This window comes from Crinia signifera, chromosome 1 (genome assembly GCF_055691185.1).
Source record: "Crinia signifera chromosome 1, ASM5569118v1, whole genome shotgun sequence".
Taxonomy (NCBI): domain Eukaryota; kingdom Metazoa; phylum Chordata; class Amphibia; order Anura; family Myobatrachidae; genus Crinia; species Crinia signifera.
The window spans coordinates 255412266-255436589 of NC_139217.1; the positions used below are offsets into that span (position 1 = coordinate 255412266).

General features: G+C 43.6%; 1 protein-coding gene across 1 annotated transcript in view; it reads left to right on the top strand.

The window, feature by feature from the left end:
* Positions 1-24324, top strand: part of CERS1 (ceramide synthase 1) — a 57088-nt gene that overhangs the window by 1311 nt on the left and 31453 nt on the right. The window contains exon 2 of the mRNA XM_083180585.1: positions 22879-23038. Coding sequence (XP_083036711.1) covers positions 22879-23038 — 160 coding nt within the window. The remainder of the gene's footprint in view (positions 1-22878; positions 23039-24324) is intronic.

Sequence of the window (24324 nt, forward strand, 5' to 3'; positions counted from 1 at the left end):
TCACCTTTTTGCAATTTTTTTAAAGCTACATCATTACTTAATGATGTTATGCTTATGAGGAGTGCTTGCTACATCCCACCCTCTAACACAAATGAGAACTTCATAATATGTCACAGGACATGATATCATGACAACTCTTACTTCATTTGAAAGCAGTGACATCATAACAAATGAATCCAATCTGACATATTCTACCTCCTGCTAATATACGGACATCAAGTCATGACATACTTCCATCTACAATAGAGACATCATGAGAAATACCTGCCATCTCTTCTTAAAATAAATGCATCAGGCCCAGGGCAGAAGAGAGCCTGGCCTGGCCCAGGTACTTTCCAGGGGGAGTGGCCTAATTGTGGAAGGTGTGGACATGCACCTTAGAATAAAATACTGAAAAAATAGTACTTTAAGCACCTCCCTGGTCACACTGCATGTGCTGGGCTGAGAAGGACCACTCCAGCTGCTGCTGCCAGGCAATAGGCACCAAACTGGTTTTTTTTTCAGGGAGCACTCCCCACTGGGCGAGTTTTTATGGGGAGCGCTCCCTAAAAAAACACCACTACCTCCCGGTTCCGGGCAGCGCCGCTGCACTGTCAATCAGCCTCTGCCCGGCGCTCCGTCCCTGCCCCCATGGAGAGTTCAATAGAAAAGCCGGAGAGGAGGCGGCGCGGCTGAGGGGAGGGAGCCGGGCAGCACTGAAGCTGCCTGAGCTCAGCGATTGAACTCAGCAGCGCTGCCCAGCTTATAACAGTGGCAATCCCAAGAATTTTCCGGGCTTGCCAGACTGGTCACTGAGGCACAGCCCGGAAAATTCTCGGGATTGCCACTGAAGGGGTTAAAGCAGTGTTGCAAGTAAGGTGGTTCGGCGTGGTATGGAGTACCTGTAAGAAATATGTTGCAGGTACGCAGTACCACTTACCCCCTGACCCACTGTCAATTCTATTTTTATTTTAAATCTAAATATAATGCATCCGCAGCCCGCCCACCAAGCGTTATGAGTGGTGCTGTATGCAGCTATCGGCTACTGTTGATTTAGCCTGTCACACCAACAGGCATCAGCGGCACCGACAGCATGAAGAGCAGGCTCCACAATTGTAAGCACAAGCTGCCCGTCTCTCCCCCAAGCAAGAGCCAACCCACCCCCAGACATTCCCTGTTTCTCATTCCTTGTCTCCTGATGCCAAGCCACTATTGTCATTTAGTCACTCCTCTAGCTTTGTGTGACCACGCCCCCTCATTACACATGGCCACGCCCATTTTTGGTGGAGGCTGTTAGTACCACCAAGAAAAAAATTCTACTTGCACCACTGGGTTAAAGAAGGAGTTTGCTTTTGCAAACCAACCTGAATCACCACCATAGTCCACATACTAGTAATACACGCTACTTCTGAGACCGCAGAAAACATGTATCCTAATGTCACGTACACACATCAGCACACATCCTACTTTCTTGTATTGAACGCTCCTTCTAATGCACAGACATCAGGACACATACCTCCCAATAGTTGCATCACTATAGTGGTACGTGGATGTCATTCTCTGAGGATGTGCTCCTCCAAAGTGACAGGAGCCAGATGCTGCAACGTTTTCTTGTAACATTATTCGACTCCCAAAAAGTGAGCACTTTCCTCAGAAAGTCGCATGGCATCCCAGCATACCAATCCGCTGCTAATACACAGTTATCAAGACACATACACCCCAACTCTTCTTTACACACAGATATCAAGGAGCTTACATCACACTTCATCCTTATAGACAGATATCAACATACCTCCCAACTTTGTAGTGTGCCGAGGAGGGACAGTCCGCGACGCAATTTTGGGACGTGGCCTAGGGATAAGGGGGCATGGCCTATACTCGCACCAGCATGGCCTATTCCCCAGCTCTCCTGGCTGCAGGAATAGATGCCTATTTGCGGGTGACAAATAGACATCTATCCCCCCCCCCCATCCCAAAAATACTGGACGTTCCCGAAAAAAATGGGACAGTTAGGAGGTATGTATCAAGGAACATAGATCACACCTCATTATACACAGATATCAGGACAAATACATCCCACCTCATCCTTATACATTGATATTAAGGAACATAATTTCCACATCACTCATAAACATATTAAAAACACATAAATCCTACAAAACATGTCAGGACACAAATATCTTGCACTTACTCAAACTAAAGACAATTAAAACATATAATAAACAAGTTGATTATGTGTCCATTAGTTACAGAAACAGTACAAATATATCTATTTTCATTTGACATTATTTAGTATCCTAAAACTAGGACATGCTAATTATCTAGTACTAGTACTACTTTTGTGGATTTACTGAGCACAGAAAAAAAAAATGTCAGCTCTTGCCTTCTCTCCATTCTATGATGTGCAGCAACAAGATTCTAACCTCCAGCAAAATGAGAGGCAGTGGGGATGAATAGCAAAAGCTGAAAGTGGGGAAGCAGAGGGTGGGGGACACACTGAATGGCTGCAGCTGCAGAACAATTTCCCATAGCAATATCAGCATTCTTATGTGTCTCCATAGCAACACTATTTCACTCAGCAGTACCAGGTTGTTGTTTTTTACTAATGACTGGGCATAACTTTAAAAAAAAAAATAGTCTCTTTTTAACCTTTAGTAAAGTAAAGCCTAGTAGAATGTTATTATATCCTTAGTGATGTATACATATCCTCCAACATGACCCATTCCATTAGGTACAAAATGCTCTGTTCCTGGACTTCCCTGCCAGTGGCAGTTACAGGGGTGGGGCTTCTGCACAGTCCAAAATTCAAAGACAGAGGTCACATCAACTGCCAGTGAGTCCAGGACAGTCATATTTGGAGTGGCATTAGGTGTGGCTCCCCTTTTTGAATATTGGACTGTGCTGCAGCCCGACCTCTGCAACTGCCACTGGTAAGGAAGTCCAGAAACAGAGCATTTTGTACCTAATGGAATGGGTCATGTTAGAGGGTCTGTGTATATCCTAGTCAGGACAATGTACTAATGTACACTGTAGACAAAAGTGATTGGACACCCTTGTGTAAGTGAAATGGTGTGCTCCTGCTGCAGACACGTATTCGGAAAGGCATACAACTTTTCAGAACAGATAGATATGTTTGGGTATGGTGATTTCCAGGAGAATGTCTGATGCCAGAGTGTATAGTACCTACAGGCAGAGGCAGATTGGCCCACCGGGAAACCGGGCCATTTCCGGTGGGCCGGTCCAGAATCCCCACTGGCAGGGCCGCCGACCGTGGCTCCGGGGCTGGCATCATCCTAGATGCAAGCGGCCGCAGCCTGGTCACAAACGGCAACATTGCCCAAAACAAATATGGCCACCGCATATATACTGTATGCATATATTATATGCACATATGCGGTGGCCATATTTGTTTTGGGCTATGCTGCACTGTTTCCTGTGACCAGGCTGCGACCGAGCGGACCGAAGCGCGGCGGTGTGGCGGTCGAGGTAAGTAGTGCCCCCCGCGCTGTAGCGTCAGTCCCCCCCAGCTGTACCGTCAGCCCCCCACGCTGTACCGTCACCCACCCCCGCAACCTCCCCCACGCTGTACCGTCACACCACCCCCCGCACGCTGTAGCGTCAGCCAACACCCCCCCCCCCCCCGGGCTAGATTCCGTTCCCAATCCGCCCCTGCCTACAGAACAGCATGGAGGTGGTGGCCTTATACTGTGGGGCTGTTGGTTTTACATAAAATTAGGTAACATGAATGGACTGGCCAGTTCAGGTACCAGAGGGTGTGTCTAGTTCCATATATGGAAAGATTGTGAAAAGAGATTTGGAACGTGGCACCTAGAAGAGTGGGTGTGTACTGCTACATCTAAGAGGAATCTTTTAAAATGACTTATGTACAAATGTAGATGAGCCCCAAAGCAGTTAGTAAGAGCTACTATACTTGGTAGAGTCCTGGGAAATGGCGCTGATGATTCAATGTAACTGTATCTATCTCTTATTCCTTTTTTCCTCAAAAAATGTAACAGTGTAATGTGGGCTAGGTAAAATGAGGGAGATTGCTAGACTAATGAGGGATAGAGGGAGATTGCTGATATTTCATTGAGTCTCCTGCAGAATGCAGGAGGGTAGGCAGCTATGCATATAGCCTTCTTAAAGAGTTGCATACTTTCGGGCAAACCAGCCATCTTTAAATATGCCCCGCATGTATAAAAAATAGGGGTCCACTCTACAAATCCTACGGCACCTGAATTCATATGCCAATTAGCAAGATAACCTTAACCTCATCTCTTATAAATTGACTTGTAACCTCTCTGCCCCCCCACCCCCTCTTCAAATACTGATAATAGGGTAAGAATATTTCATAAGGAGTAGCGATGGCCATCGTTGCCTTTGCCATTGATGGTTGCCATCAATGGCAATAGTGTAACTGGCTATCATTGGTTTCATGCTATGCAATGGATGACCATTTATGTTTTTACATATCGATGTTTATCCATATTCTTTGTCTGATTGGCCTGTGGGCCAATCAAAACATGGAGGTCGGGCTTGATTTGAGTTGGGGGCGGAGCTATGCTTGCGGAAAAGTGAAAACTATTCGTTTAAGCTTGACGATGGTGGGAAACCATCTGGTTCTCCCCATCAATGGCAAAACTATTCTACATCGACCATAAACCATCGATTATTTTGAATCATAGTGTATAATGCATGTACGTACATCTTATTTGACAAAATACTCATTGCACGTGAACAGCAAGCCCATCTACAATTAATGGGGGCTATAGCTGGAAGCAGGACTCTGTTACAGGCTATGTTTGAAATATTACAGTTAGTAGATCTTTGGCTGGTAATTTATTTATTCACTTTATCTCTTTCCATACTTTAATAAATCTTCCTTACCTTTGGCTTAACTCTATCCTTTTTGTAGTTTCTTTTACTTTAGCAAGCTGTAAGTACAACAAACAGAAGTCCCATCTTTGCAAAAGCTTCCCACGCTACCTCAAGCAGAGAGCCATGTCATGCTAATTTTTTCAGCACTGCAACAATGCTGCAGGGGAAATATACAATCTGCAAAGGCATCCTTGTTCCCAATACATTTCTATGAAATAGCTTCTGTAGAGTGTTATTACATCTTCAGTTATTTGAAAGCACCACTGAAGGTGGCTTTATCCTTTAAAGGACAAATAAATCATGGCTTAATTAGATCTGCTAATATTGTGTTGTGTGTGTTTTGTGGGGACACATATGGATTCCAGAGGTTTAGGATGCCGGCAGACATAATACAGACCCTGGCATCACGACATGATGAAAATGCCAACATAAGGCATCCTAACGATTTCCTCTACCCCCCTAACCCTCCTTTCTAGCACCTTAACTCTCCCACCACGCAGCCTGTCCCAATTTTATGACTTTTGGTGAGTGGGTATGCTTTCAGACATAGGCATGTGCACGGAGTGTGCCTGATGTGCCCAGACACACCCTAATGTCTGGCACCCCCCTAACACTTGTGAAGCAGAGGCCGGGGCCCTACTGGGGGCATTCTGTAAATGATACTGCCCCCCCGATAGTGCAATTGTGCATATGGCACTACTTTAACATTAGAGGGTGATTCAGACCCGCTTGTAGTGGGCCAAATGTGCTCTCCCATCCGATGTTAGGGGTTTGTGCATGTACAGATATGCGCATGTGCATTTCCCCGGAGCAAAGGCCTTAGGCAAGTTTTACACTCACTGGGGCGTTTGCTCCAGAATGGGAGGGCGGGGGCGGATGCAGTGTTTCATGGGTGTGCCCACAAAAACGGTGTCACACAGTCGTGTCAATGCCTGCTTTGCGCCCAGTGGTGTAACTATAAAATTTGCTCCCCCTAGCCCAAAAAAGTTTCCTGCGCCCCCCCATAGCATTCTGGTGAAACAAACAGGGGTGTTTCTAGACAATATGGCTCCCAGTTTTAACAGTAAAAATGTGCCCCACCAACATATATTAGAAAAATAAAGAATGCACACATTTCAAAAAGTATGTGCAGCCTCGCTTCAAGGGGTAATGCCCTTTACAAAAATGCCACACACAGCAATTCCCATTAACAATATGTCGCCCATCGCAATGTCCCTTAAACATTATGCCACACAGCGTAATGTCCATTACACATTATGCCACACATCGCAATGACCATTACACAATATATGACACACCATAATGCCCATTACATATTATGCCACACACTGCAATGCCCATTACACAATATGCCACACACCGTAATGCACACAAGTCCCATGAGTACTGCTTGTCTGTATATATGTATGTACATATATATATATATATATATACATATACACACACACACACACATGTGTGTTGGCATTGGCTGGCAGAGAAGGAGGGACTGCGCTGTGTGTACACACCTTTGGGGTTGCTTTATTTACAAAGTTTTACAAATATTGTGTTTCCAGAAGGCAGTTATTGGAACGGGAGGTCAGAAACAGGTACGATTCTGGGAAACCCAGGATGTAGTGGAAGAAATTGCTGGGGAAAGGAAGATAATGAGAGAGACTACAGGGGATAGGAATATACAAAAGAGACCACAGGTGAATGGGAGATAACTAGAGACACCGCATGAGACAGTGATAAAGACCGCAGGGGGACAGGGAGACAGCAGGAGAGATCACAGGAGTAGGGAGATAATGAGAGACACCACATGAGAAGGTAGACAGCGAGAGACCTTAAGGGAAAGGAAGACAGTGGGAGAGACCACTTGGGAACAGGGATATAACAAGATGCACCACATGAGACAGCGAGAAAGAGCGCAGGGGACAAAGAGACTGCTAGGGAGGGCACAGAAAACAGAGTGAGAATGCAGGGAACAGGGAGAAAGGAACAGAGACTGCAAGAGACATGGACAGAGCATTACCACAGGGAACACGGACAGTGAGACCACAGGGGACAGGGAGAGAGAGATAGAGAATGTAGGGGACAGGGAGAGAGACCGCAGGGGATGCAGAGAGTGAGAGAAAAATCAGGGAATTCAGAGAATGAGAGACTGCAAGGGATCTGGAGAGAGCCTGGCCATAGGTGGCACGAAGAGAGTGAAAGAGACCGCAGTGGATGCGGAGAGAGGGAAAGAGACCGTATGGGAAGCAGAGAGGGTGAAAGACACCGCAGGGGACTTGGAGAGTATAAAAGAGACTGCAGTGGATGTGGAGAGAGAGAAAGAGACTGCAGGGGATGCAGAGAGCCTGAAAGAGACTGCAGGGGACATGGAGAGTGTGAAAGAGACTGCAGTGGATGCAGAGGGAGGGAAAGAGACCGTTGGGGATGCAGAGAGGGTGAAAGACACTGCAGGGAATATGGAGAGAGCAAGAGAGACTGCAGGGAACAGGGAGAGAGACCGCAAAGAACTAGGAGATAGAGATACTGTGGAAGAGAGGGATATAATGAAAGATACTGCAGGGGACAGACAGGTGGTACCTCTGTGTTGTGCTCCGCAGCAGGCAGGCAGAGTGCCAGGCCCAGCCTTCTCCTGTGCAGGGCCAGTATTAGGGATGGCCATTGACCATCGATGATTCGAAATCATCGATGGTTCATGGCCAATGTCGAATACTTTTGCCATCGATGGCGGAGAACCAGATGGTTACCCTCCATCGATGGAACAGCAAAACAATGTTTTGTTTTTTTTTCTCTCTCACAGTGCCGGGACACGGAGCATAGCTCCGGGAAGCCCCGCCCCGTGTTTTGATTGGCCCACAGGCCAATCAATCAAAAAACAATGGATGACCATCGATATGTAAAAATATCGATGGTCAGCCATTGCATAGTTTAGCACTATCGACGGCCAGTTGCAGAATTGCCATCAATGGCAACCATCAATGGCTATCGCTAGCCAGTATCAGGAGGAAGGAGAACTGAAGTTTCAGGAGGAAGAGAGTTGGGGGCGGGGCTACTGCACAGAACGGAGAGCTGACCTAGTGCTGGGGGGTCCTGAGGGGGCAAACCTGTCTATGAAAGGGCCTTTCCAGGGTAGGTAAAGTTCTCATAATCTGCAGTAAATACTGTTCCTCCCTTATGGTGTCCCCATCCGGATCTGCCAGTGGCCAGCAGCACAGCAGCAGCACCTTCTCATACAGGACAGCAGTGTGCACTGCAGCCTAGCAGCCTGATATGACAGCTGGGTGACAGGCACAGGAGCCGACCCAGCTGTCAGCTATGTGCACACTGCAACAGGTGCCTGCGCCCACTACAGACCCCGCTGAGCTCGCTCCTCCAAGCAGCCGCGTGGTCTGCCACACGGTGGCTACGCCACTGTTTGCGCCTGCCTGAATTCGGCCATCTGCAGCCAGAATAATAGTCAGTCTGACTTTTATTAGCGAAGGGGACAAAAATCATTCGCTTGTGAGCGACAATTGAATGATTTCTCTACCATCATTCAGCTGAGGGGAAGACTTCCGGCAGGGCGGCGGGCAGCGTTTACCTGCCCACTAGGCTGCGAATATGTGCAGCCTAGCGAACAGGGCTGAATCATGCCCTCTTCCCTGTGCCATGCCAAAGCTACTAATGACTGCATGTAGTGCTCCTCTTAAGAGAAGTAATTCATCAGTACTGCAGCATTGACTCTCTAATGCAGCCTGCAGTTGTACAACAGCAGTATAAGCAGTAAACTGCTGCAACCTGTGGGAGAAAGAAAGCTGGAGAGAGGGCCAGGGGGGAAATAATATATTAGTAGTAATAAATTATTAAAATTTCAATACATTTTTAGAGCTGTAATAAAGCATATACGTTTTAACATATTAAACACATTATAGATAGTCTGGTTAAAAGCCTGTCAAAATGATGGCTTCTGCAATGTCATTTAAGTTTGAGCTGTGACAGTTTTTACTTTCACTTTGAGCTGTGACGGTTTTTATCCCACAAACTCTCCACACCACTCCAGTCCCTTCTTCATGTATCCCGATGTTACTTCGTCAAAAATATTTCTATTGGTTGCTCATGTAACATAAAAGAGGGAAAAAAGAAACCACATATGGTGTGATAACTTCGAGATTCAGTTTCTACCTATCATAGGTTTTTATATGGTGAAAACCGTACCCTGTGCTGTGGTCCACTAAATGAATGGTGGACTGTTCACACTTTGGTTTGAGGGAGTGATATGACTCCAAAGGATACTCCAATCCTCTCCAAGTTGTTCCACATAGAGAAACCAGAGAGATAGGTGACCAGAATGGTGAAATGCGTTTTTTTTTAATATTCAAAACAATACAATGTAAAACAATTGGGTGTAAACAATGGACTTTCACCGGATGAAATGGTCTACTATGCAAAAGCAGACAAATAGAGCATGAGATGACAAACCACAGGCGTCCCTGGATGCTTGCTGTAAGTATTCCAATCCTGGTGCGCTGTCCAGTGTTCACAGGTCCCCTCTGCCAACGCGTTTCAGACTATGAGTCCTTTATCAAGGCATTGAGAACATCAGGATACATGAAGAAGGGAGCGCTTGAAAATACTGTTGGTATTCTTTTTCACATTTGTACAATTTCTGTGTGTGTTGGGTGACACATTCACCGGACAGTTTTAAGCTTTGCTCCCAAGCGCAGTGATTTATCTTGTAAATTGCTTTGATACTGCACCCCAGTCCCTATCTGCTCCTATCTACAATATCTGCCTTCACAGCTCCCTCTCTCCATATCCAGTAAGTTTGAAACAGATCCGTGTCCCTGCAAAAATTGCTTTCACTTAAGACATCTTTTAGCACACAAAGGAGTCATTTGGTCCACTGAGTGGCCTCTAGTGGTCACTGGTGGTACTTAACCTCATTCAGGTGAGAGTAATTAGCCTTTTAGATAGATAGATAGATAGATAGATAGATAGATAGATAGACATTTACTTCCACCACTTGTCAGGGATTTAATTATCATAAGAAGTGATTTAATGGCAGTGCACATAATGTAAACCCGCCAACATCTGAAGAGCAAAAAACGGTACAAATTCAGAAAGGGACGTGGCTACTGGTAAAGGGGACGTGGTCACGTCCCCCTGCCTATACTTACAATGGATATTTGAAGACCCAAAAAGATACAGGCCATATAAAAACGGTACTGTACCTTTCAAAAAGGTACATTTGGAGGGTATGCTAATGTAATGTGCTGCACACATATATGCTTTTAGATCCGTTGGAGTTTTTCCATCAACATACACCGTTACATCAACATATACTCGCTGTGCTTGCCATGCTTTGGGCATGGTGCCTTGATGCGCTTGACACACTATTATATTCTCACTCCATGTCCACTTGGATAGTAAAGTATGAAATAAAAAAAACCTGAAAAACTAATGTCGGCCTTATTCATGTTGACCATTCAGGGAATCTTTAAAATAAATTGAGTGGGAAGTGTTATTTGAGGGAACAAATGCAGATCAAATGTGGGAAACCCTAAATAATTTACTCAAAACACTATGGCCCTTATTCTGATCGGTGCGGATATTCCCGCATTCTTACGGTGCGGTCCGCACGCCACGGTGTTTTGCCGCGTGCGGCCATCGTCCGTAGAAACGCCCACGGGTCCTCCGCATTCGGACGGACTCACTCTTTAAGAACAGGGCGTGTTTACGGACGACATACAAAGCATGCGTGTGCGGGAGAAACACTCCGATTCGGCACGGTATTACAGAGTATTACAGAGTATGCTCGGGAATACCGCATCCGAACGGGAGCCAAGCGGTGCTACCGCACGTAAGCGGAGTATTTACGCCAAACAACCCACTATGAAGTATCTTCTGCTATACATCACATGACCCACTTATTCAATTACCTATCCTCATAAAAAAATGCTTCTTTGGAATTGGAATCAATTAGATTCCAATATATCCTTACAAGCATGCCTAACACATGCATTGCACACATTAACCCTTACAGCAATTGAAGTGCAATGGTTTCAATTAAAGCACTGACAAGCGTCCTATTAGTGAGTAATGAGTAAAGGAGTCGATTCAATTGGGTTCAGGTGTTAATGGTTGTAGTCATTAGGCGTACGTTCGCCTACCGCATGAACGAGTGGTGTCCGCAAAGCAATAGTACACTTGTGGACACCGCACATTTCTGTCCTTTTTGATCGCGTGCATTCGGAGTGGTTTCCGAATGTACGCCCCCCAACATAAGTGTACTCCCCCGTGTCCGCCCATGTTTCCGCCCCGTTTTGCCCACTTTGAAACTACGCCCATGTGTCATTCCGCATGACGCCCATAATACGCCCCTATTTCCCGACTGATAGCGGTGAACAGTTTTGGACGGGATTTGGCCGAACTGGTACCGAGTCAAGGCGTGGCACATGCGCGTAGCGTTCTCCACGCATGCGCAGACGCCATAAAGACGCGATCCGTAAGTACGCGGTAAAGTCCGCGTCAATCAGAATAAGGGCCTATATATCCCAAAAGGCAAAATGTTATCCTTTATCAGATACACTCATATCATCTGTGGGCTTTTCTCCAGTCTGACTCAGACCGGGTGAGAAGGATTTGTTTATTTGCCTTATGGGTCCCCTGCAACCATTCTTTATTTTTTAACATGTTTATTATTGTTTTTACTTGTCTGGCTGTATGAAATAAACCACTTTGAAGGAATTTACCCACCAGCATCCAGCCTGAAACTTTTACGTGTCCATAGGGACCTTGGGCCTTATTCTGATTCACTCTCAGAGACAAATTGTGCACTGCAGGTGGGGCAGATGTAACATGTGCAGATAATTAGATTTGGGTGGGGTTTTTCTTCAAAGTGAGATCTATATTGCAGTGTAAAAATAAAGCAGCCAGTATTTTCCCTGCACAGAAACAAAATAACTCACCCAAATCGAATTCTCTCTGCACATGTTACATCTGCCCCCCTGCAGTGCACATGGTTTTGCCCATTTTGAGAACAAATTTGTACTGCGATCAGATCTGAATAAGGGCCATGGTTTTGTACATTTGAGAAGGAATTTGCCTCTGAGAGTAAACCAGAATAAGGCTTCTTGTCCCAGGTCAGTACCCTACATATAAGTGTGTGTGGTGATATTTAAGAAAGATGTTGGAGTAAAGATAACTTTATGGGCACATAGGGACCAGTTCCCAGGTCAGTACTACTAACTGGGAATCTTTCCTCCTCCGTCTCCTGAATATTCTTTCTATGACTGATGTGGCATAAAGAAACCTGTCAGTGTGGTCCTACAAGAAAACTCACTCAGAAGTTGATGTAATCCTATAGACAATATTCTGGAAAATTTATACGAATTCTGCATCCTGATAGATCTTCGGTGGGATACCACTCAATTTGTTTTTCAGGTATCTCCAGTATCTAATGTGATCCCTCCATTCCCGCCAGCAGCCACATCACTCCAAAGTTTATCTGGGGAATGTGATGCTGCTAGATTTACCAATAACTGGTATTCCTGATATTGGCCACCGCAGCTACCACAGATCTTCAGATAGCGGTAACCGGTAGTAGCCTATGGACTACAGATCAGGGATGTAGTTCCGGCAGGGTTCCCAAGGAACTAGATGTGGCCACTGCAAATGGTGGTCAGGGTGACAGCACATGCACAGAATATAACAAGGATGGGCTCCTTTTGGAGCCCTCTATCCCTGCCTGTGCTTGGTTATACACTCACCTGAAGTTATTGCATTCTGCAACACGATCCTGGGTGGAATTATTGCGTCCATATCTTATTGCATATGCGATCACTGATAAATGGGCCCCTTGGAGACAAAAAGATACACGTTCCTCCTTCTTACTGTACACCAAAGATTCAGGAATCCTTTTACAGACATCAGAACATATACACTTATACAGCCTTCTACAATATATCACCTCCCAACACAAACACAGAATTCTCAAACTCTAATACATGGTCATCAGGGCTCAGCTTGCCATAATATTTGTTAACCTGGGACACCTATGATCTAAACAGGTTCTGTGGCTGGTTAAATCAATCCTGCATTTCGCCTGTTTTTTTTTATCAGCCACAGAACCAGTATAAAATCATAAGTGTTCTGAAGCAAAGGAAAACTATGGCAAGCCTTACCAGGCCACATATTTCATCTTCTATAAACCTTGCTTGCTGTGAATGATAAAACATGTTACTAATGATAAATGGTGCTCCACCCAATCACCTCTGTAATTAAGACAATCTCTCCCAGGGTACCTGCAAAATAATAGCGTGACCCTCCAAGAACCACACATTTTACAACAATGTATACAATGTGACATTTTTTGATACTAATGATATAAAGGATTACTGTCAATATTTTACTCTTTAATCAACCAGCAGTGTAACAACAACTGGAACAATTAAGTGTATGCAACCAACAAATACATGAACAAAGCCTGTTTGTGTTGCAATAGTTGCTAAATCAGACACTCGCTGATTGAAAGGACAAATTGTAATAAAATAGAGGGACCTGACTGCATACACACTGTCAGATCACCCATACAATTTCCCCAAGAACCCTTCCCAAGAATCTGCCCAATATGTATAACAGGCACGATATCCTTTACATTTGAATAAAACTATTATTGTGTACACCCATCCTGTTGTTTAAAAGGCTCAATTGTAACAAAATAGAGGGATCAGACAGCGCACACACTGCCAGATCGCCCATACAATTTTTCCAAAAATAACACTTAAAAAACATTGTGACCCTGTGCAATAATAAAGTCAGCTTGCTGCGCATGACCGGCATGAATCTTTCTAATATTGAATAAAGCATATGTAAATTAATACACATGCATGGACTTTACTACGCATAGCACAAAATTTCACTTGTGCATATTAGAGAACCTCATCTGTCTGCCACACCGGCCGGCGTGGTGTGTACATTGGGCCAAAACTGGACTACCTGTAATAAGCAAGGTGTATGTAACAATATACGCATAAATTTTCACTGTGCGCGAACACTGAGCAGTTGCTGAACAAATATACAGATAAAAAGCACTGCCGATATCGTCATTAATTGCCTTGACAGAAAATTCTGCTGAATCTGTGCAATTTGTTGCACAAATACAAATTAACGACCAAAACTAGCACCTAGAAAGGGTCCAACAGGACGACTGTACACATAAAAAGCAGCCCCGGAATGGAGCAGGTAGTACAACATTTGCTGAATTGACACACACCAACCAACCCAACGGGCAGATATTAAATACAGAGCCTACCTAAACTGACTCCGATAATCACACAGTCGTAACATAATAGAGGAACCAGACACGATACAGTGTATGATTACCCATACGACTCTCTTTGACAGTATCCAATAGTAACACACATTGAGGGGATACGGCTTATTACATCACTTATTACAGTGATTAATTAATAGGAGAAACCTCACGCTATGACCCATAAGCAAAGTGACACACACACAGCACGTGCATCATTTTAATAATTGTTCAATGTTTATGTTAGTCATGTATGTAGTTTATATTTCACCTTAATGGCTCTTTTTTATCGATATCATTAAAAGTTATTTTTTAATATTCATAATTCCTCTTCAGTGCGCCAGCAACAAAGACAATCCTTTTCTCTTTTTTTTTCTTTCTTTCTTCTTTACACCTATGATCTCAACAGGTTCTGTGGCTGGTTAAATCAATCCTGCATTTCGCCTGTTTTTTTTTATCAGCCACAGAACCAGTATAAAATCATAAGTGTTCTGAAGCAAAGGAAAACTATGGCAAGCCTTACCAGGCCACATATTTCATCTTCTTTAAACCTTGCTTGCTGTGAATGATAAAACATGTTACTGATGATAAATGGTGCTCCACCCAATCACCTCTGTAATTTTTCAACCACATGACAGTTAGGAGCTCATCCTACTTCCTATGAACGAGAGTCGAGTCGCTCCATGTTTAAATGTTGGGAGGCATGCCAACATAAGGCTACATATGTCCCACTTCCTCTTATTACTGAGACGTATATATATGCACATCCAACCTTATACTAATAAACTACTTCAGTAGGATACACAAAATGCATGCTTAAATATAAAATGTACCAGTTTAAATATATGTACATAAATGACAGAACTATGCTTAATAATAATAATAATAATAATAATAATAATAATAATAAATGTTATGGTTCCTTATTTGAAAGTAGGACATGTCTATTTCCCAATCCTACATCTGTGGATCTACTAATTAGAAAACAAAAATTGGTTTAGCTGATTTCACCTCCTGCCAAGATGAGAAGCAATATGGATGTATTTTAAAGAGAAAACTGGTGGCTGCTAAATTGTAGCAGCTGCCATAGCAACACCAGAATTCTTTAGTGTCTCCATAGCAACAGTATGTTGAACCAGGTTGGCACCAGGGTGATTTATGAAATGGGTGACTGAAAATATGTAACTATGACAAATAATGGATCTCTCTTTCTGATCTCCAGTCAATCCTTGGTGTCATGTGGTCCACTTTAGTCACTGTCAGGGAAAATTACTATAGAGCACTGCAAGCATCATGTAAAAGACATCAAAGTGCATAAACTATATTCATTCTTTGGCTTTTTGAAGCTTTGTTACTTTTAGTAAAGAATATTCATGAACTTTTTATAACTATTGAGCTTGTTGTTGGATATAGTCAAAAGTTTGACAGCGGCATTTTTGTTGGACACTGTGATGTAGAGCTTGGTACACACTAGGGGTGTGGCACGGTATTGTCGACCCAACTTAGGTCGACAGTCATTAGGTCGACACCGTTGGGTCGACAGGCAGCAAGGTCGACAGAGTTCTAGGTTGACATTGATGAAGGACGACAGGTGTCAGTCGACCTTGTTGCCTGTCGACCCAACGGTGTCAACCTAATGACTGTTGACCTAAGTCGGGTCGACAATACCACTGTATCCCCACACTAGACCATGTGGAGATGACGCAATGGTCATCCAGATTTCCCTTGAACTACTAGACAAACAATAAAAGGCCATATATCGGCAGCAGTTGCAGCTTTGCTAAAATAATAAAACTGTAATTGCATAAATACGCATGCTAAGGGCCTCCCAGCACAGGGCAAGCCCGATCAGCAAGAAAAGGTCTGCCCTGCTACCGCAATCTAATTGCTATCATAGAAATCATCATGATTGCAGCAATTAGGGTTGACCTCTCCCTTTGCAGCCTGGCTGGAAAGGTAGGCACACTAAAGCCATTTTTCCTTTCAACATCACACGCAGCCCCCCAGAAAACAGTCCAGATATGCCTGTGTTGTACAGGCAACTCTCCGGAAATGCTGCTTACCTGACCCCGTAATGCCTGCCGCTGTCAATCAAAGTGCAATTGCATTCTTCCAGGTGAAATTAGCCTAAGTATATATCATGCATCATTCGATCATTTGGTTGTTATGAGTACACAGTATACTGTATATGTATATTAGGGATGCTTTCCAGGTTTTGGATCTTTGTGTTTTGGTCCGAAAAAAACTGGCTCACTTTTGCCTCTTCGCCAACCAGTAAGCTATTACCATGCTAACAGACCGCTGATTGGATCTGACACAGAAGTGCATTACTGGAGAAAAACAATGTGCCAACTCATCTGTGACATCAACAAGATTTGTCTGGTTTAAATTAAGAAAATCTTAGAATATAAATACCTTTTGCTCTCTATTCCTGTCATTATGGGGTTATCTAGCCTTCCAAAACAGTAGCTCTAATTACCCTTTCTGCTCCTGGTCTAAACAAACAATTACCCTCAATCATAAATATAGTAGATGCCTCATTAAAGAAACCCATGAGCCCTTAAACCATAAATAAAATTGACTTTGTTAAACACATTTGTGTTCATGCAAGCACAAAATTACACCAATACAATCTCTCATATTTTATGAACGAAAAACTCATTACACTCAGCATTTTCTCTCTAAATCCAGCCCCCCGAAGCGATTTCCTTTTATTACGCACTTGTTTGCGCTCCCTTATTTTCTGGTCGCCATCGAACAGGCATTACTACGTGGCAGGAACAAGTTTCTCACCTCCGAACCTCTGACATTATTATCACTTTAATCACTCTTTAAACACTAAGCAACATTTGATAAATTATATTCTATAGCGGTTACTTATCTCCTTTACAAGCAAATGTGATTGGGTTTTCCAATTCCCCGTTCCTGTCTGAAATATGCCAATTCACCAGCTGCACTCTTTCACTGCCATTTGATTACACATTTTTGGATACATATGTAACAATGTGTTTTCTACACTTGACTTGCCACTTCCCTAGTCTCCCCAATGAGCTACATAAAGCTTTTTGGACTCTAGCATTCATATGACTGCAGATTATGTACACTTTTGACTACAGTTTCTAAAGAGGTGTACACAGGCTGACATTTGGGACGGTGATTTTGACTAGATAGTCAAAAATCGTCCAGAAGGTTAGTCTAAAATCTTCCAATTTTTCCTCTGCCTTCATGGCCAGGAAAGCTTCTTACAGCAATGGATATCTCTGCTTCTTCCACCGTCAATTAGTTTATTCAAGGACAGACTCTTTCATTTTCAGAATGAAGTGGTTAAAAGGCTCTTTATTGAAATAATCCCAAACCAGAATTTCTTTCCTTATGTGGAGAAAATATGTTCAATCTCAATCACATAAAATGAAAAAACAAATACACACATGCTTCCAGACTACCAACTCACTGTTAATCTATTCTTTAGTATTTACCCCCGTTTCGCCCCCTTCCCTATTTTCCCTTAGAAGAAAGAATTGACATCTAAATAGTTCAAGCTTTAACTTTTTATTAAGATTTATAGTTATGATGGACATATTCAAATACAAGGATAATGAAATCTCCAAACTCTAGATCCACAAGACACTTGACGTCATTCTTCTGAATACTCTCTTCAACGCTCGCCATCTTAGCCGGAAATTTTCCAGAAGGAAAAGAAGAATTAAACAGGAATTTGACTGCAAGACTATAATCATAACATTTTATACTATCTTATAGGTAGACTATTCCTGAATTGTATAAACAATACTTGAAATATAATTTCTCATATATATTTCACATATCTTTTTAGGGACCATGCACTGTGAAATATGAACTTTCTTCTATATAGTGCAATGTTTTATACAGTCTAGTTGTCAACATAACATTTTTGGTGAAATGTAATAGGATGAGAGATTCAGAAAGTGAGAGATCTGGTAAAAAATCTCCAGGTTTTTTTAAAGCGGCAATCATTTACACTACAAAACTGTTTTATTTTGCAGTGTAAATGATTGCTTCTTTTAAAAAAAGATTTCTTACCACATCTCTCACTTTCTGATTCTCTCATACTATTATGTTTCCCTTTTTGTTTTGGGAGGAGTTAGAGGAAATATGACATAAACAGAATATCTCAGTTACTCTTCATTGATAAGACCCAAAGTGTCTGTGATGGGCTCCTGCACAGAGCTCACAGAGGGGCCTAATCATCTCACTAACGAGCCACCTAATATTCATCAAACTCCAAAATCTGAAAGTTTGGGGTATTTGCTTCCAAGAATCAACTCCATCTTTAGACTGAGTTAGGCCCTCACACATTTAGCAGTGTTGGCCGTCCTCCTTGACCATTTATTACTGTTACCCTATTTAGTTGCTCTGACATTACTCAGCTCTGTCCCTGTATACTGTATATCACCAATACTCCTTTCACACCAGAAAATGCAGGGACTTAACCGGGAATACAGTTCAGGGCTCAAGTACGGACATTCCCAGGTTGGACTCTTTAACACCGGCATAGTCCCCGAATTTTCTGGTGTGAGGGGGGGCAGCGGTGTCTGGGCAGCGGGATCCAGACTGCGTGGATCCGGGTAGCTATTTGCCGGGCAGTGGGGTGGAAAGCGCTGCTGAATTTGAAAACATCTTGAAACGACTGGCCGGATGCTGATTGGTAGAGAGCATCCGGCCAGTCTTTTCAATATGTTTTCAAATCCAGCAGCGCTTCCCACCCCGCTACCTGGCAAATAACGCTACAAGCACCCAGCCGCCACTGCCTGGATCCCCGCAGTCTGGACCCCGCCACCCGCTGCCTGGACCCCACTGCCTGCTGCCCTGACTCCACTGCCCACACCCTACTGCCCGCCGCCCGCTGCCTGGACCCCGGTTCCTTTCACACCAGTAACTCGGGCTGGTCGCGGGAGCAACCCTGCAGGCTAGCAGGGTTGAAATCCCTGCAAATTTTCCCTTGAATTTGGCCTGGGAACATTGCTGACCAGCAGCAGTCGTGGATTGTTCCTGGGGCCAACCTGGGAATTTTGGCTGATGTGAAAGGGGTATAATTCACACGGCACTTGTTTATCCAGCAAGGGGCTGATTTTCAGAAACATCCGTAGCTGCTTTACAGTTTAGCCTCTGCTGTGGCTACCTTATGCTAATGCCAGTTCCTGCTTATGCCAAATATCCATCTTTATATGGAAGGCCGGGCCAATGTTTTATTGTCCAAAGCTGTTGTCATTAGCATTGACCCTTACACAAACACCCCATGCTGGGTGCAGGTAGGGTGACCAACTCATCCCTTTAATCCGGGACACATATTAATTACACAGGTTCTGTGGCTGGCTTTCACCTAGTTTTAAACTGCCACACCTCAAGACTCCATTTCACCTGGTTTTAAACTGCCACAGAACCCTTGTAATTAATATGTGTTCCGGATTAAAGGGATGAGTTGGTCACCTTAGGTGCAGGTTAACATTGGGATGGATGGAGCTGCAGCACCAAGCCTCCACATAAAAATAGGTCCACCATCATGATAGAATGATGATCATCAAACACCACAAGTATTAAAACTGCATTCCTATTTTACACATTTATGTCATTTTTGTACTGTTATATATTTAGGATACATTTGGGTTTATAGTGTATGGGATCTACATGTCAGCATGGCATTAGCATCACCTCCTACACTTCTCAATATAGACCCTTGAGCATTTTCAGCTCCAGGCCCATTAGGCCCTTAATCCAGCCCTGGGTCTGTCTACATGTCACACACTTCTATAACATTCCTATGAGGGAAGCCAGTTCTGTGTGATTGATTACTACCGTGTTTCCCCGATAATAAGACACTGTCTTATTTTTTTTTTTCCCTCAAAAAAGACCATAGGTCTTATTTTCGGGGGAGGGCTTAATTTAATAGATGCTCCATGTTACATGCCCCACTGTGCCTTTAAGAAATGCCATCCCAGTGATCCAGATAATTTAATGTAATTTAATTACATGCCCCCACCTGTTTGTTTTATTATTACCGTACTTAAACGGTATCTGTGTGGTGAGCAGTGTGGTGAGCAGCAGCCAGCCGCGTGATATGTGTATCCCCCGCTCAGCCCCCGCTGCCTCCCGTTGACCCCCGCTGCCCTCCGCTCACCCCCGCTGCCCTCCGCTCACCTCCGATCACCCACGCCCGCTCACCAGCAAAACAGCAGCTCCTGTTCCCAGGGATGCATTGCGGTAGGCGTGACGTCACGCCTACCGCAATGCATCCCTGGGAACGGGAGCTGCGGTGTTGCAGGTGAGCAGGCGTGGGTGATCGGAGGTGAGCGGAGGTGAGCAGAGGGCAGCGGGGGTGAGCGGAGGGCAGCGGGGTCAGCGGGGGTCAACGGGAGGCAGCGGGGGATACACATATCACGCGGCTGGCTGCTGCTCACCACACAGATACCGTGAGTGAGAGGAGGTGAGCGGAGGGCAGCGGGGTCAGCGGGAGTCAGCGGGGGCTGAGCGGGGGATACACATATCGATCACATAAAATAACATGGGGAAAATGATAGGGCTTAATTTCGGGGGAGGGCTTATTTTGGACCAGCGTCCAAAATCTGGGGTAGGGCTTATTATCGGGGTAGGTCTAATTATCGGGGAAACACGGTAGCTGCCCAGAAATGCCCATTTCATGGATTGAGCACCCATCAACTAATGGTTTAGTCCATCTGCTCTCCCAGGCTCGACCCATGTGTTTATGCTTTCTACAGTACATGCACAGGTTTCTGATATCCAGGGGATTTGTCCATATTTGACAAAGGTCCCATCAATTCTCATATGAAAACTCTGTTACATCTGGCTTTCTGTCGCTTACATTGGTAGTTGCGGGTATGCAATCTTGTCGCTCATATCCTGTTGGCACAGATAGACTAGCATCACCTTATAAACATAGATCAGGCATTCCCAACCATGGTCCTCAAGGCACACCAACAGTGCAGGTTTTGTAGATATCCAGGCTTGACCACAGGTGACTTAATTAGTACCTGAGTGATTCTGATTAAACCATCTGTGCTGAAGCCTGGATATCACTAAAACCTGCACTGTTGGTGTGCCTTGAGGTTGGGAAAGCCTGACATACAGTATCAGTCACACGGAGAGTACTTACAAGAAGTGCACTGTATATATAACATATTGGAAATGTTCTGGACGTTTAGATCTGTCTCAAGGGTGTGTCATGGGAGCGTTGCTGAGCTGCTTGCAAATTCAGATGCTTAGATACTGCACTGCAGGTTGTACTCTGATTGAGAATCTGAATCTACCATAGGGCTGGTAAAGTTTTGATGGTGTGACCGATGGTTACGCTAAAGACGCACCAAGCAGTATTACAGCGTAAGATATGGACGAAGTGGGAAAGCAGGAGGGCCGATGCAGCTGACGTCACGGGACGCCAGCGCCTGCCCCGCCTTTGGCAATTTGCAGAGGAAATAAAAGTCAGGTCAATTTTGCTGCTTACCAAGCCAACCTGAATTAGGTCCTTAGTGTCATGTGGATAGTTCATGGAGTTCAAAAAGTGCAGCTGGCCTGCTGATGCACACACTGACAGGCTGTGGTCATTGGCTATACAGATTTCCCAGCTGATTTGGGGACCTGGTTATCATTTTTATCTTAATATCATACAGAAACAGAAGTTCCTTTATGATTCAGCTATTACGGCTGTTTAAGAACAGCATAATGCTGGTGTTATCCCCCACTGAGGACAGGGGTCCTCTAATGGACATTTAGGGCCCACACATACAGAATTGCAGGAGCAGTATCACCTGAAACAACCTGATTATTGTCCTGACCTACAGTATTTCATATGATTGTTCTCCATTTCGAAGCACTGGGATTGCAATTATTACTGCAGCTAAATATATGGGGTTAGATACTTTTTATCCAATGTGTTATGTTTTTTAATTTCCTATTATTTTGTTAATTTACACAAAATTTTACTAACAAACATTTAGAAATGTTTAAAATATTTTTCTGGTAACATTTTATTTTAATGGTTTTTTTTTTTCCAGTACTAATTATCTTTATGTAGTTTACTGCAGTACTACGGTCTAGGTAACAGAAAGCACATTATTTATGGTAGCATAAGGCCTCTTCTATACTGTATGTACCATGGTTGGTAAGTCCATGTTTATATCCCCCTTGAATCTGAAGTCTAATTTTAGACGGTCAAAGAGCTGCACAGGAAAACTGCTGAGGGATACAAGAGGTACGATTACCTCTCATGCTAAACATAGAAAGCTAACAGCTTCCGTGAGGAGGTACCTTTATCTTACAATGTTTAATTGTAGCGTATTATTCTTATATTTACTGTTCTGTAAATGAAATGTCTCTATTATCCACTCCAGATCAGTTGGGTTTACAGCTACAATCACTATAATTTGGCACAGTACAGATTTATTCCATCATTGTAAGTTCATTGATCACTGCTTCCAGCAACACACATGCAGATCCATTTGTGTAGTGGTGCCCTAATGTATTAGCATTTTACTGAAACCTCTTGTGTACAGTGCTCGTCAGCACCCGCAGGGATCCTCCTATCCCACTATCAAACAGAAAGTGTATTATATATATATATATATATATACACACACACACACACACACATACACACAGTATATACTGTATATAAAGCACACACAATCTATACCCTGAGCCTCCACTCATTAAATAGAGATTGACAAGGTTTCTGATTTTATCTACAGCCATTTAGTAAATGGTGCAGACTGCGGCCAAGAGAAGCAGAAAAGGTTCCAGAGAGTGGCTGGAAATGTCTCTTCTACAGCTTATCGTGGACTTACTGCTCATACCTACTATTCTTCACTGAGCACAACTTCTTTTATGATCCACCCTCCGCCTTCCATGGTAGGTTTAAGGATGCCTTTTTTTTTTTTTTTTTTTTGAGTCTTTATTTAAATTTTAACAATTATACAAAAACAACAAATACAATAAAAAATACAAACACCACAATACATACATGCCACAGTACGAACATGGAAAAAAGCCGCTCTAATATCCTGAAATCCTAGCAGGACAGGTTGGAAAACTTCAACCGATACGGGAGATGTCAATTTCTAAGACCTATGCGATATATATGAACATGGGGCTAGTAATAATGGACAACCAGATCATTATCTGTATTCACTGGGTGTAGCCTGCTACCTAGTGGGCCAGAAGTCTAATGACTGTTCGATATTCCGCTATGCATACATAACAAATAATTAAGAGGCTAGATACAGCAGTGACACAGGGTGATATACTCATGTGAATAAGTGAATCATATAAACTAGAAAAACACAACAGGGTATAGTGTAAAAAGAAGGCCCTTCACTCCCCTACACGGATTCCCTTACAATTGGAGTCGGCGAAGAGAAAGGGTGCCTAGACTTCAAAAATTTCTTAGTTGCTTGGTGGCATATGAACAAAAATATATGTGTGAAAAACCCGTGAAATAAATAACGACTTATAAAATAGTGCTCTTAAATATAAAATAATCAGAGTGGTACCAATTATTCCATATAGAATGGAATTTGTCTATTCTTTGATTCGATGCATAAAAAAACTTTTCGTGTTCATAAGTTGAATTTACCAAATTAATCCATTCAGTGAAAAAAGGTCCTTTGTGCGCCATCCAATGGCGTGCAACTATCATTTTAGCAAGTGAGGTAAGGATTAGCAATAAAGAATTTAATTCCCTAGAAATAGTTAAATCTGTCCATAGCCCCAGTAATACATTACTATCTGTTAAACTAACCCGTGGAGCCCCCAATTCCTCGCATATTCCCAGAACCCGATCCCAGAAGCGCCTTACTCTCGGGCAGGACCAGAGAAGATGCCAGAATGAGGCCCCCACCATCCCGCATTTCGGGCAGTTGTCAGTGGTGGCGCCGCCAATTCTTGTGAGCTTCACCGGAGTCATATAAGTCCTATGAAGTATATTAAACTGGACTTGCTGAGTTCGAATGGACTTTGTGGCTAATTTTGGGGCCGCCACGGCACCCCGCCACATAGTCTCGGTTAGGTTGGGTAGTTCCGCGGACCATTTTGACCTTAACTGCCTCAATCCTTCATCTTGAGAATTAGCGGACAGATGTCCATAGAGTTTTGCAAGACAGCGCCGTGGCGATAGTTTTTGTAATAATATTTTAATT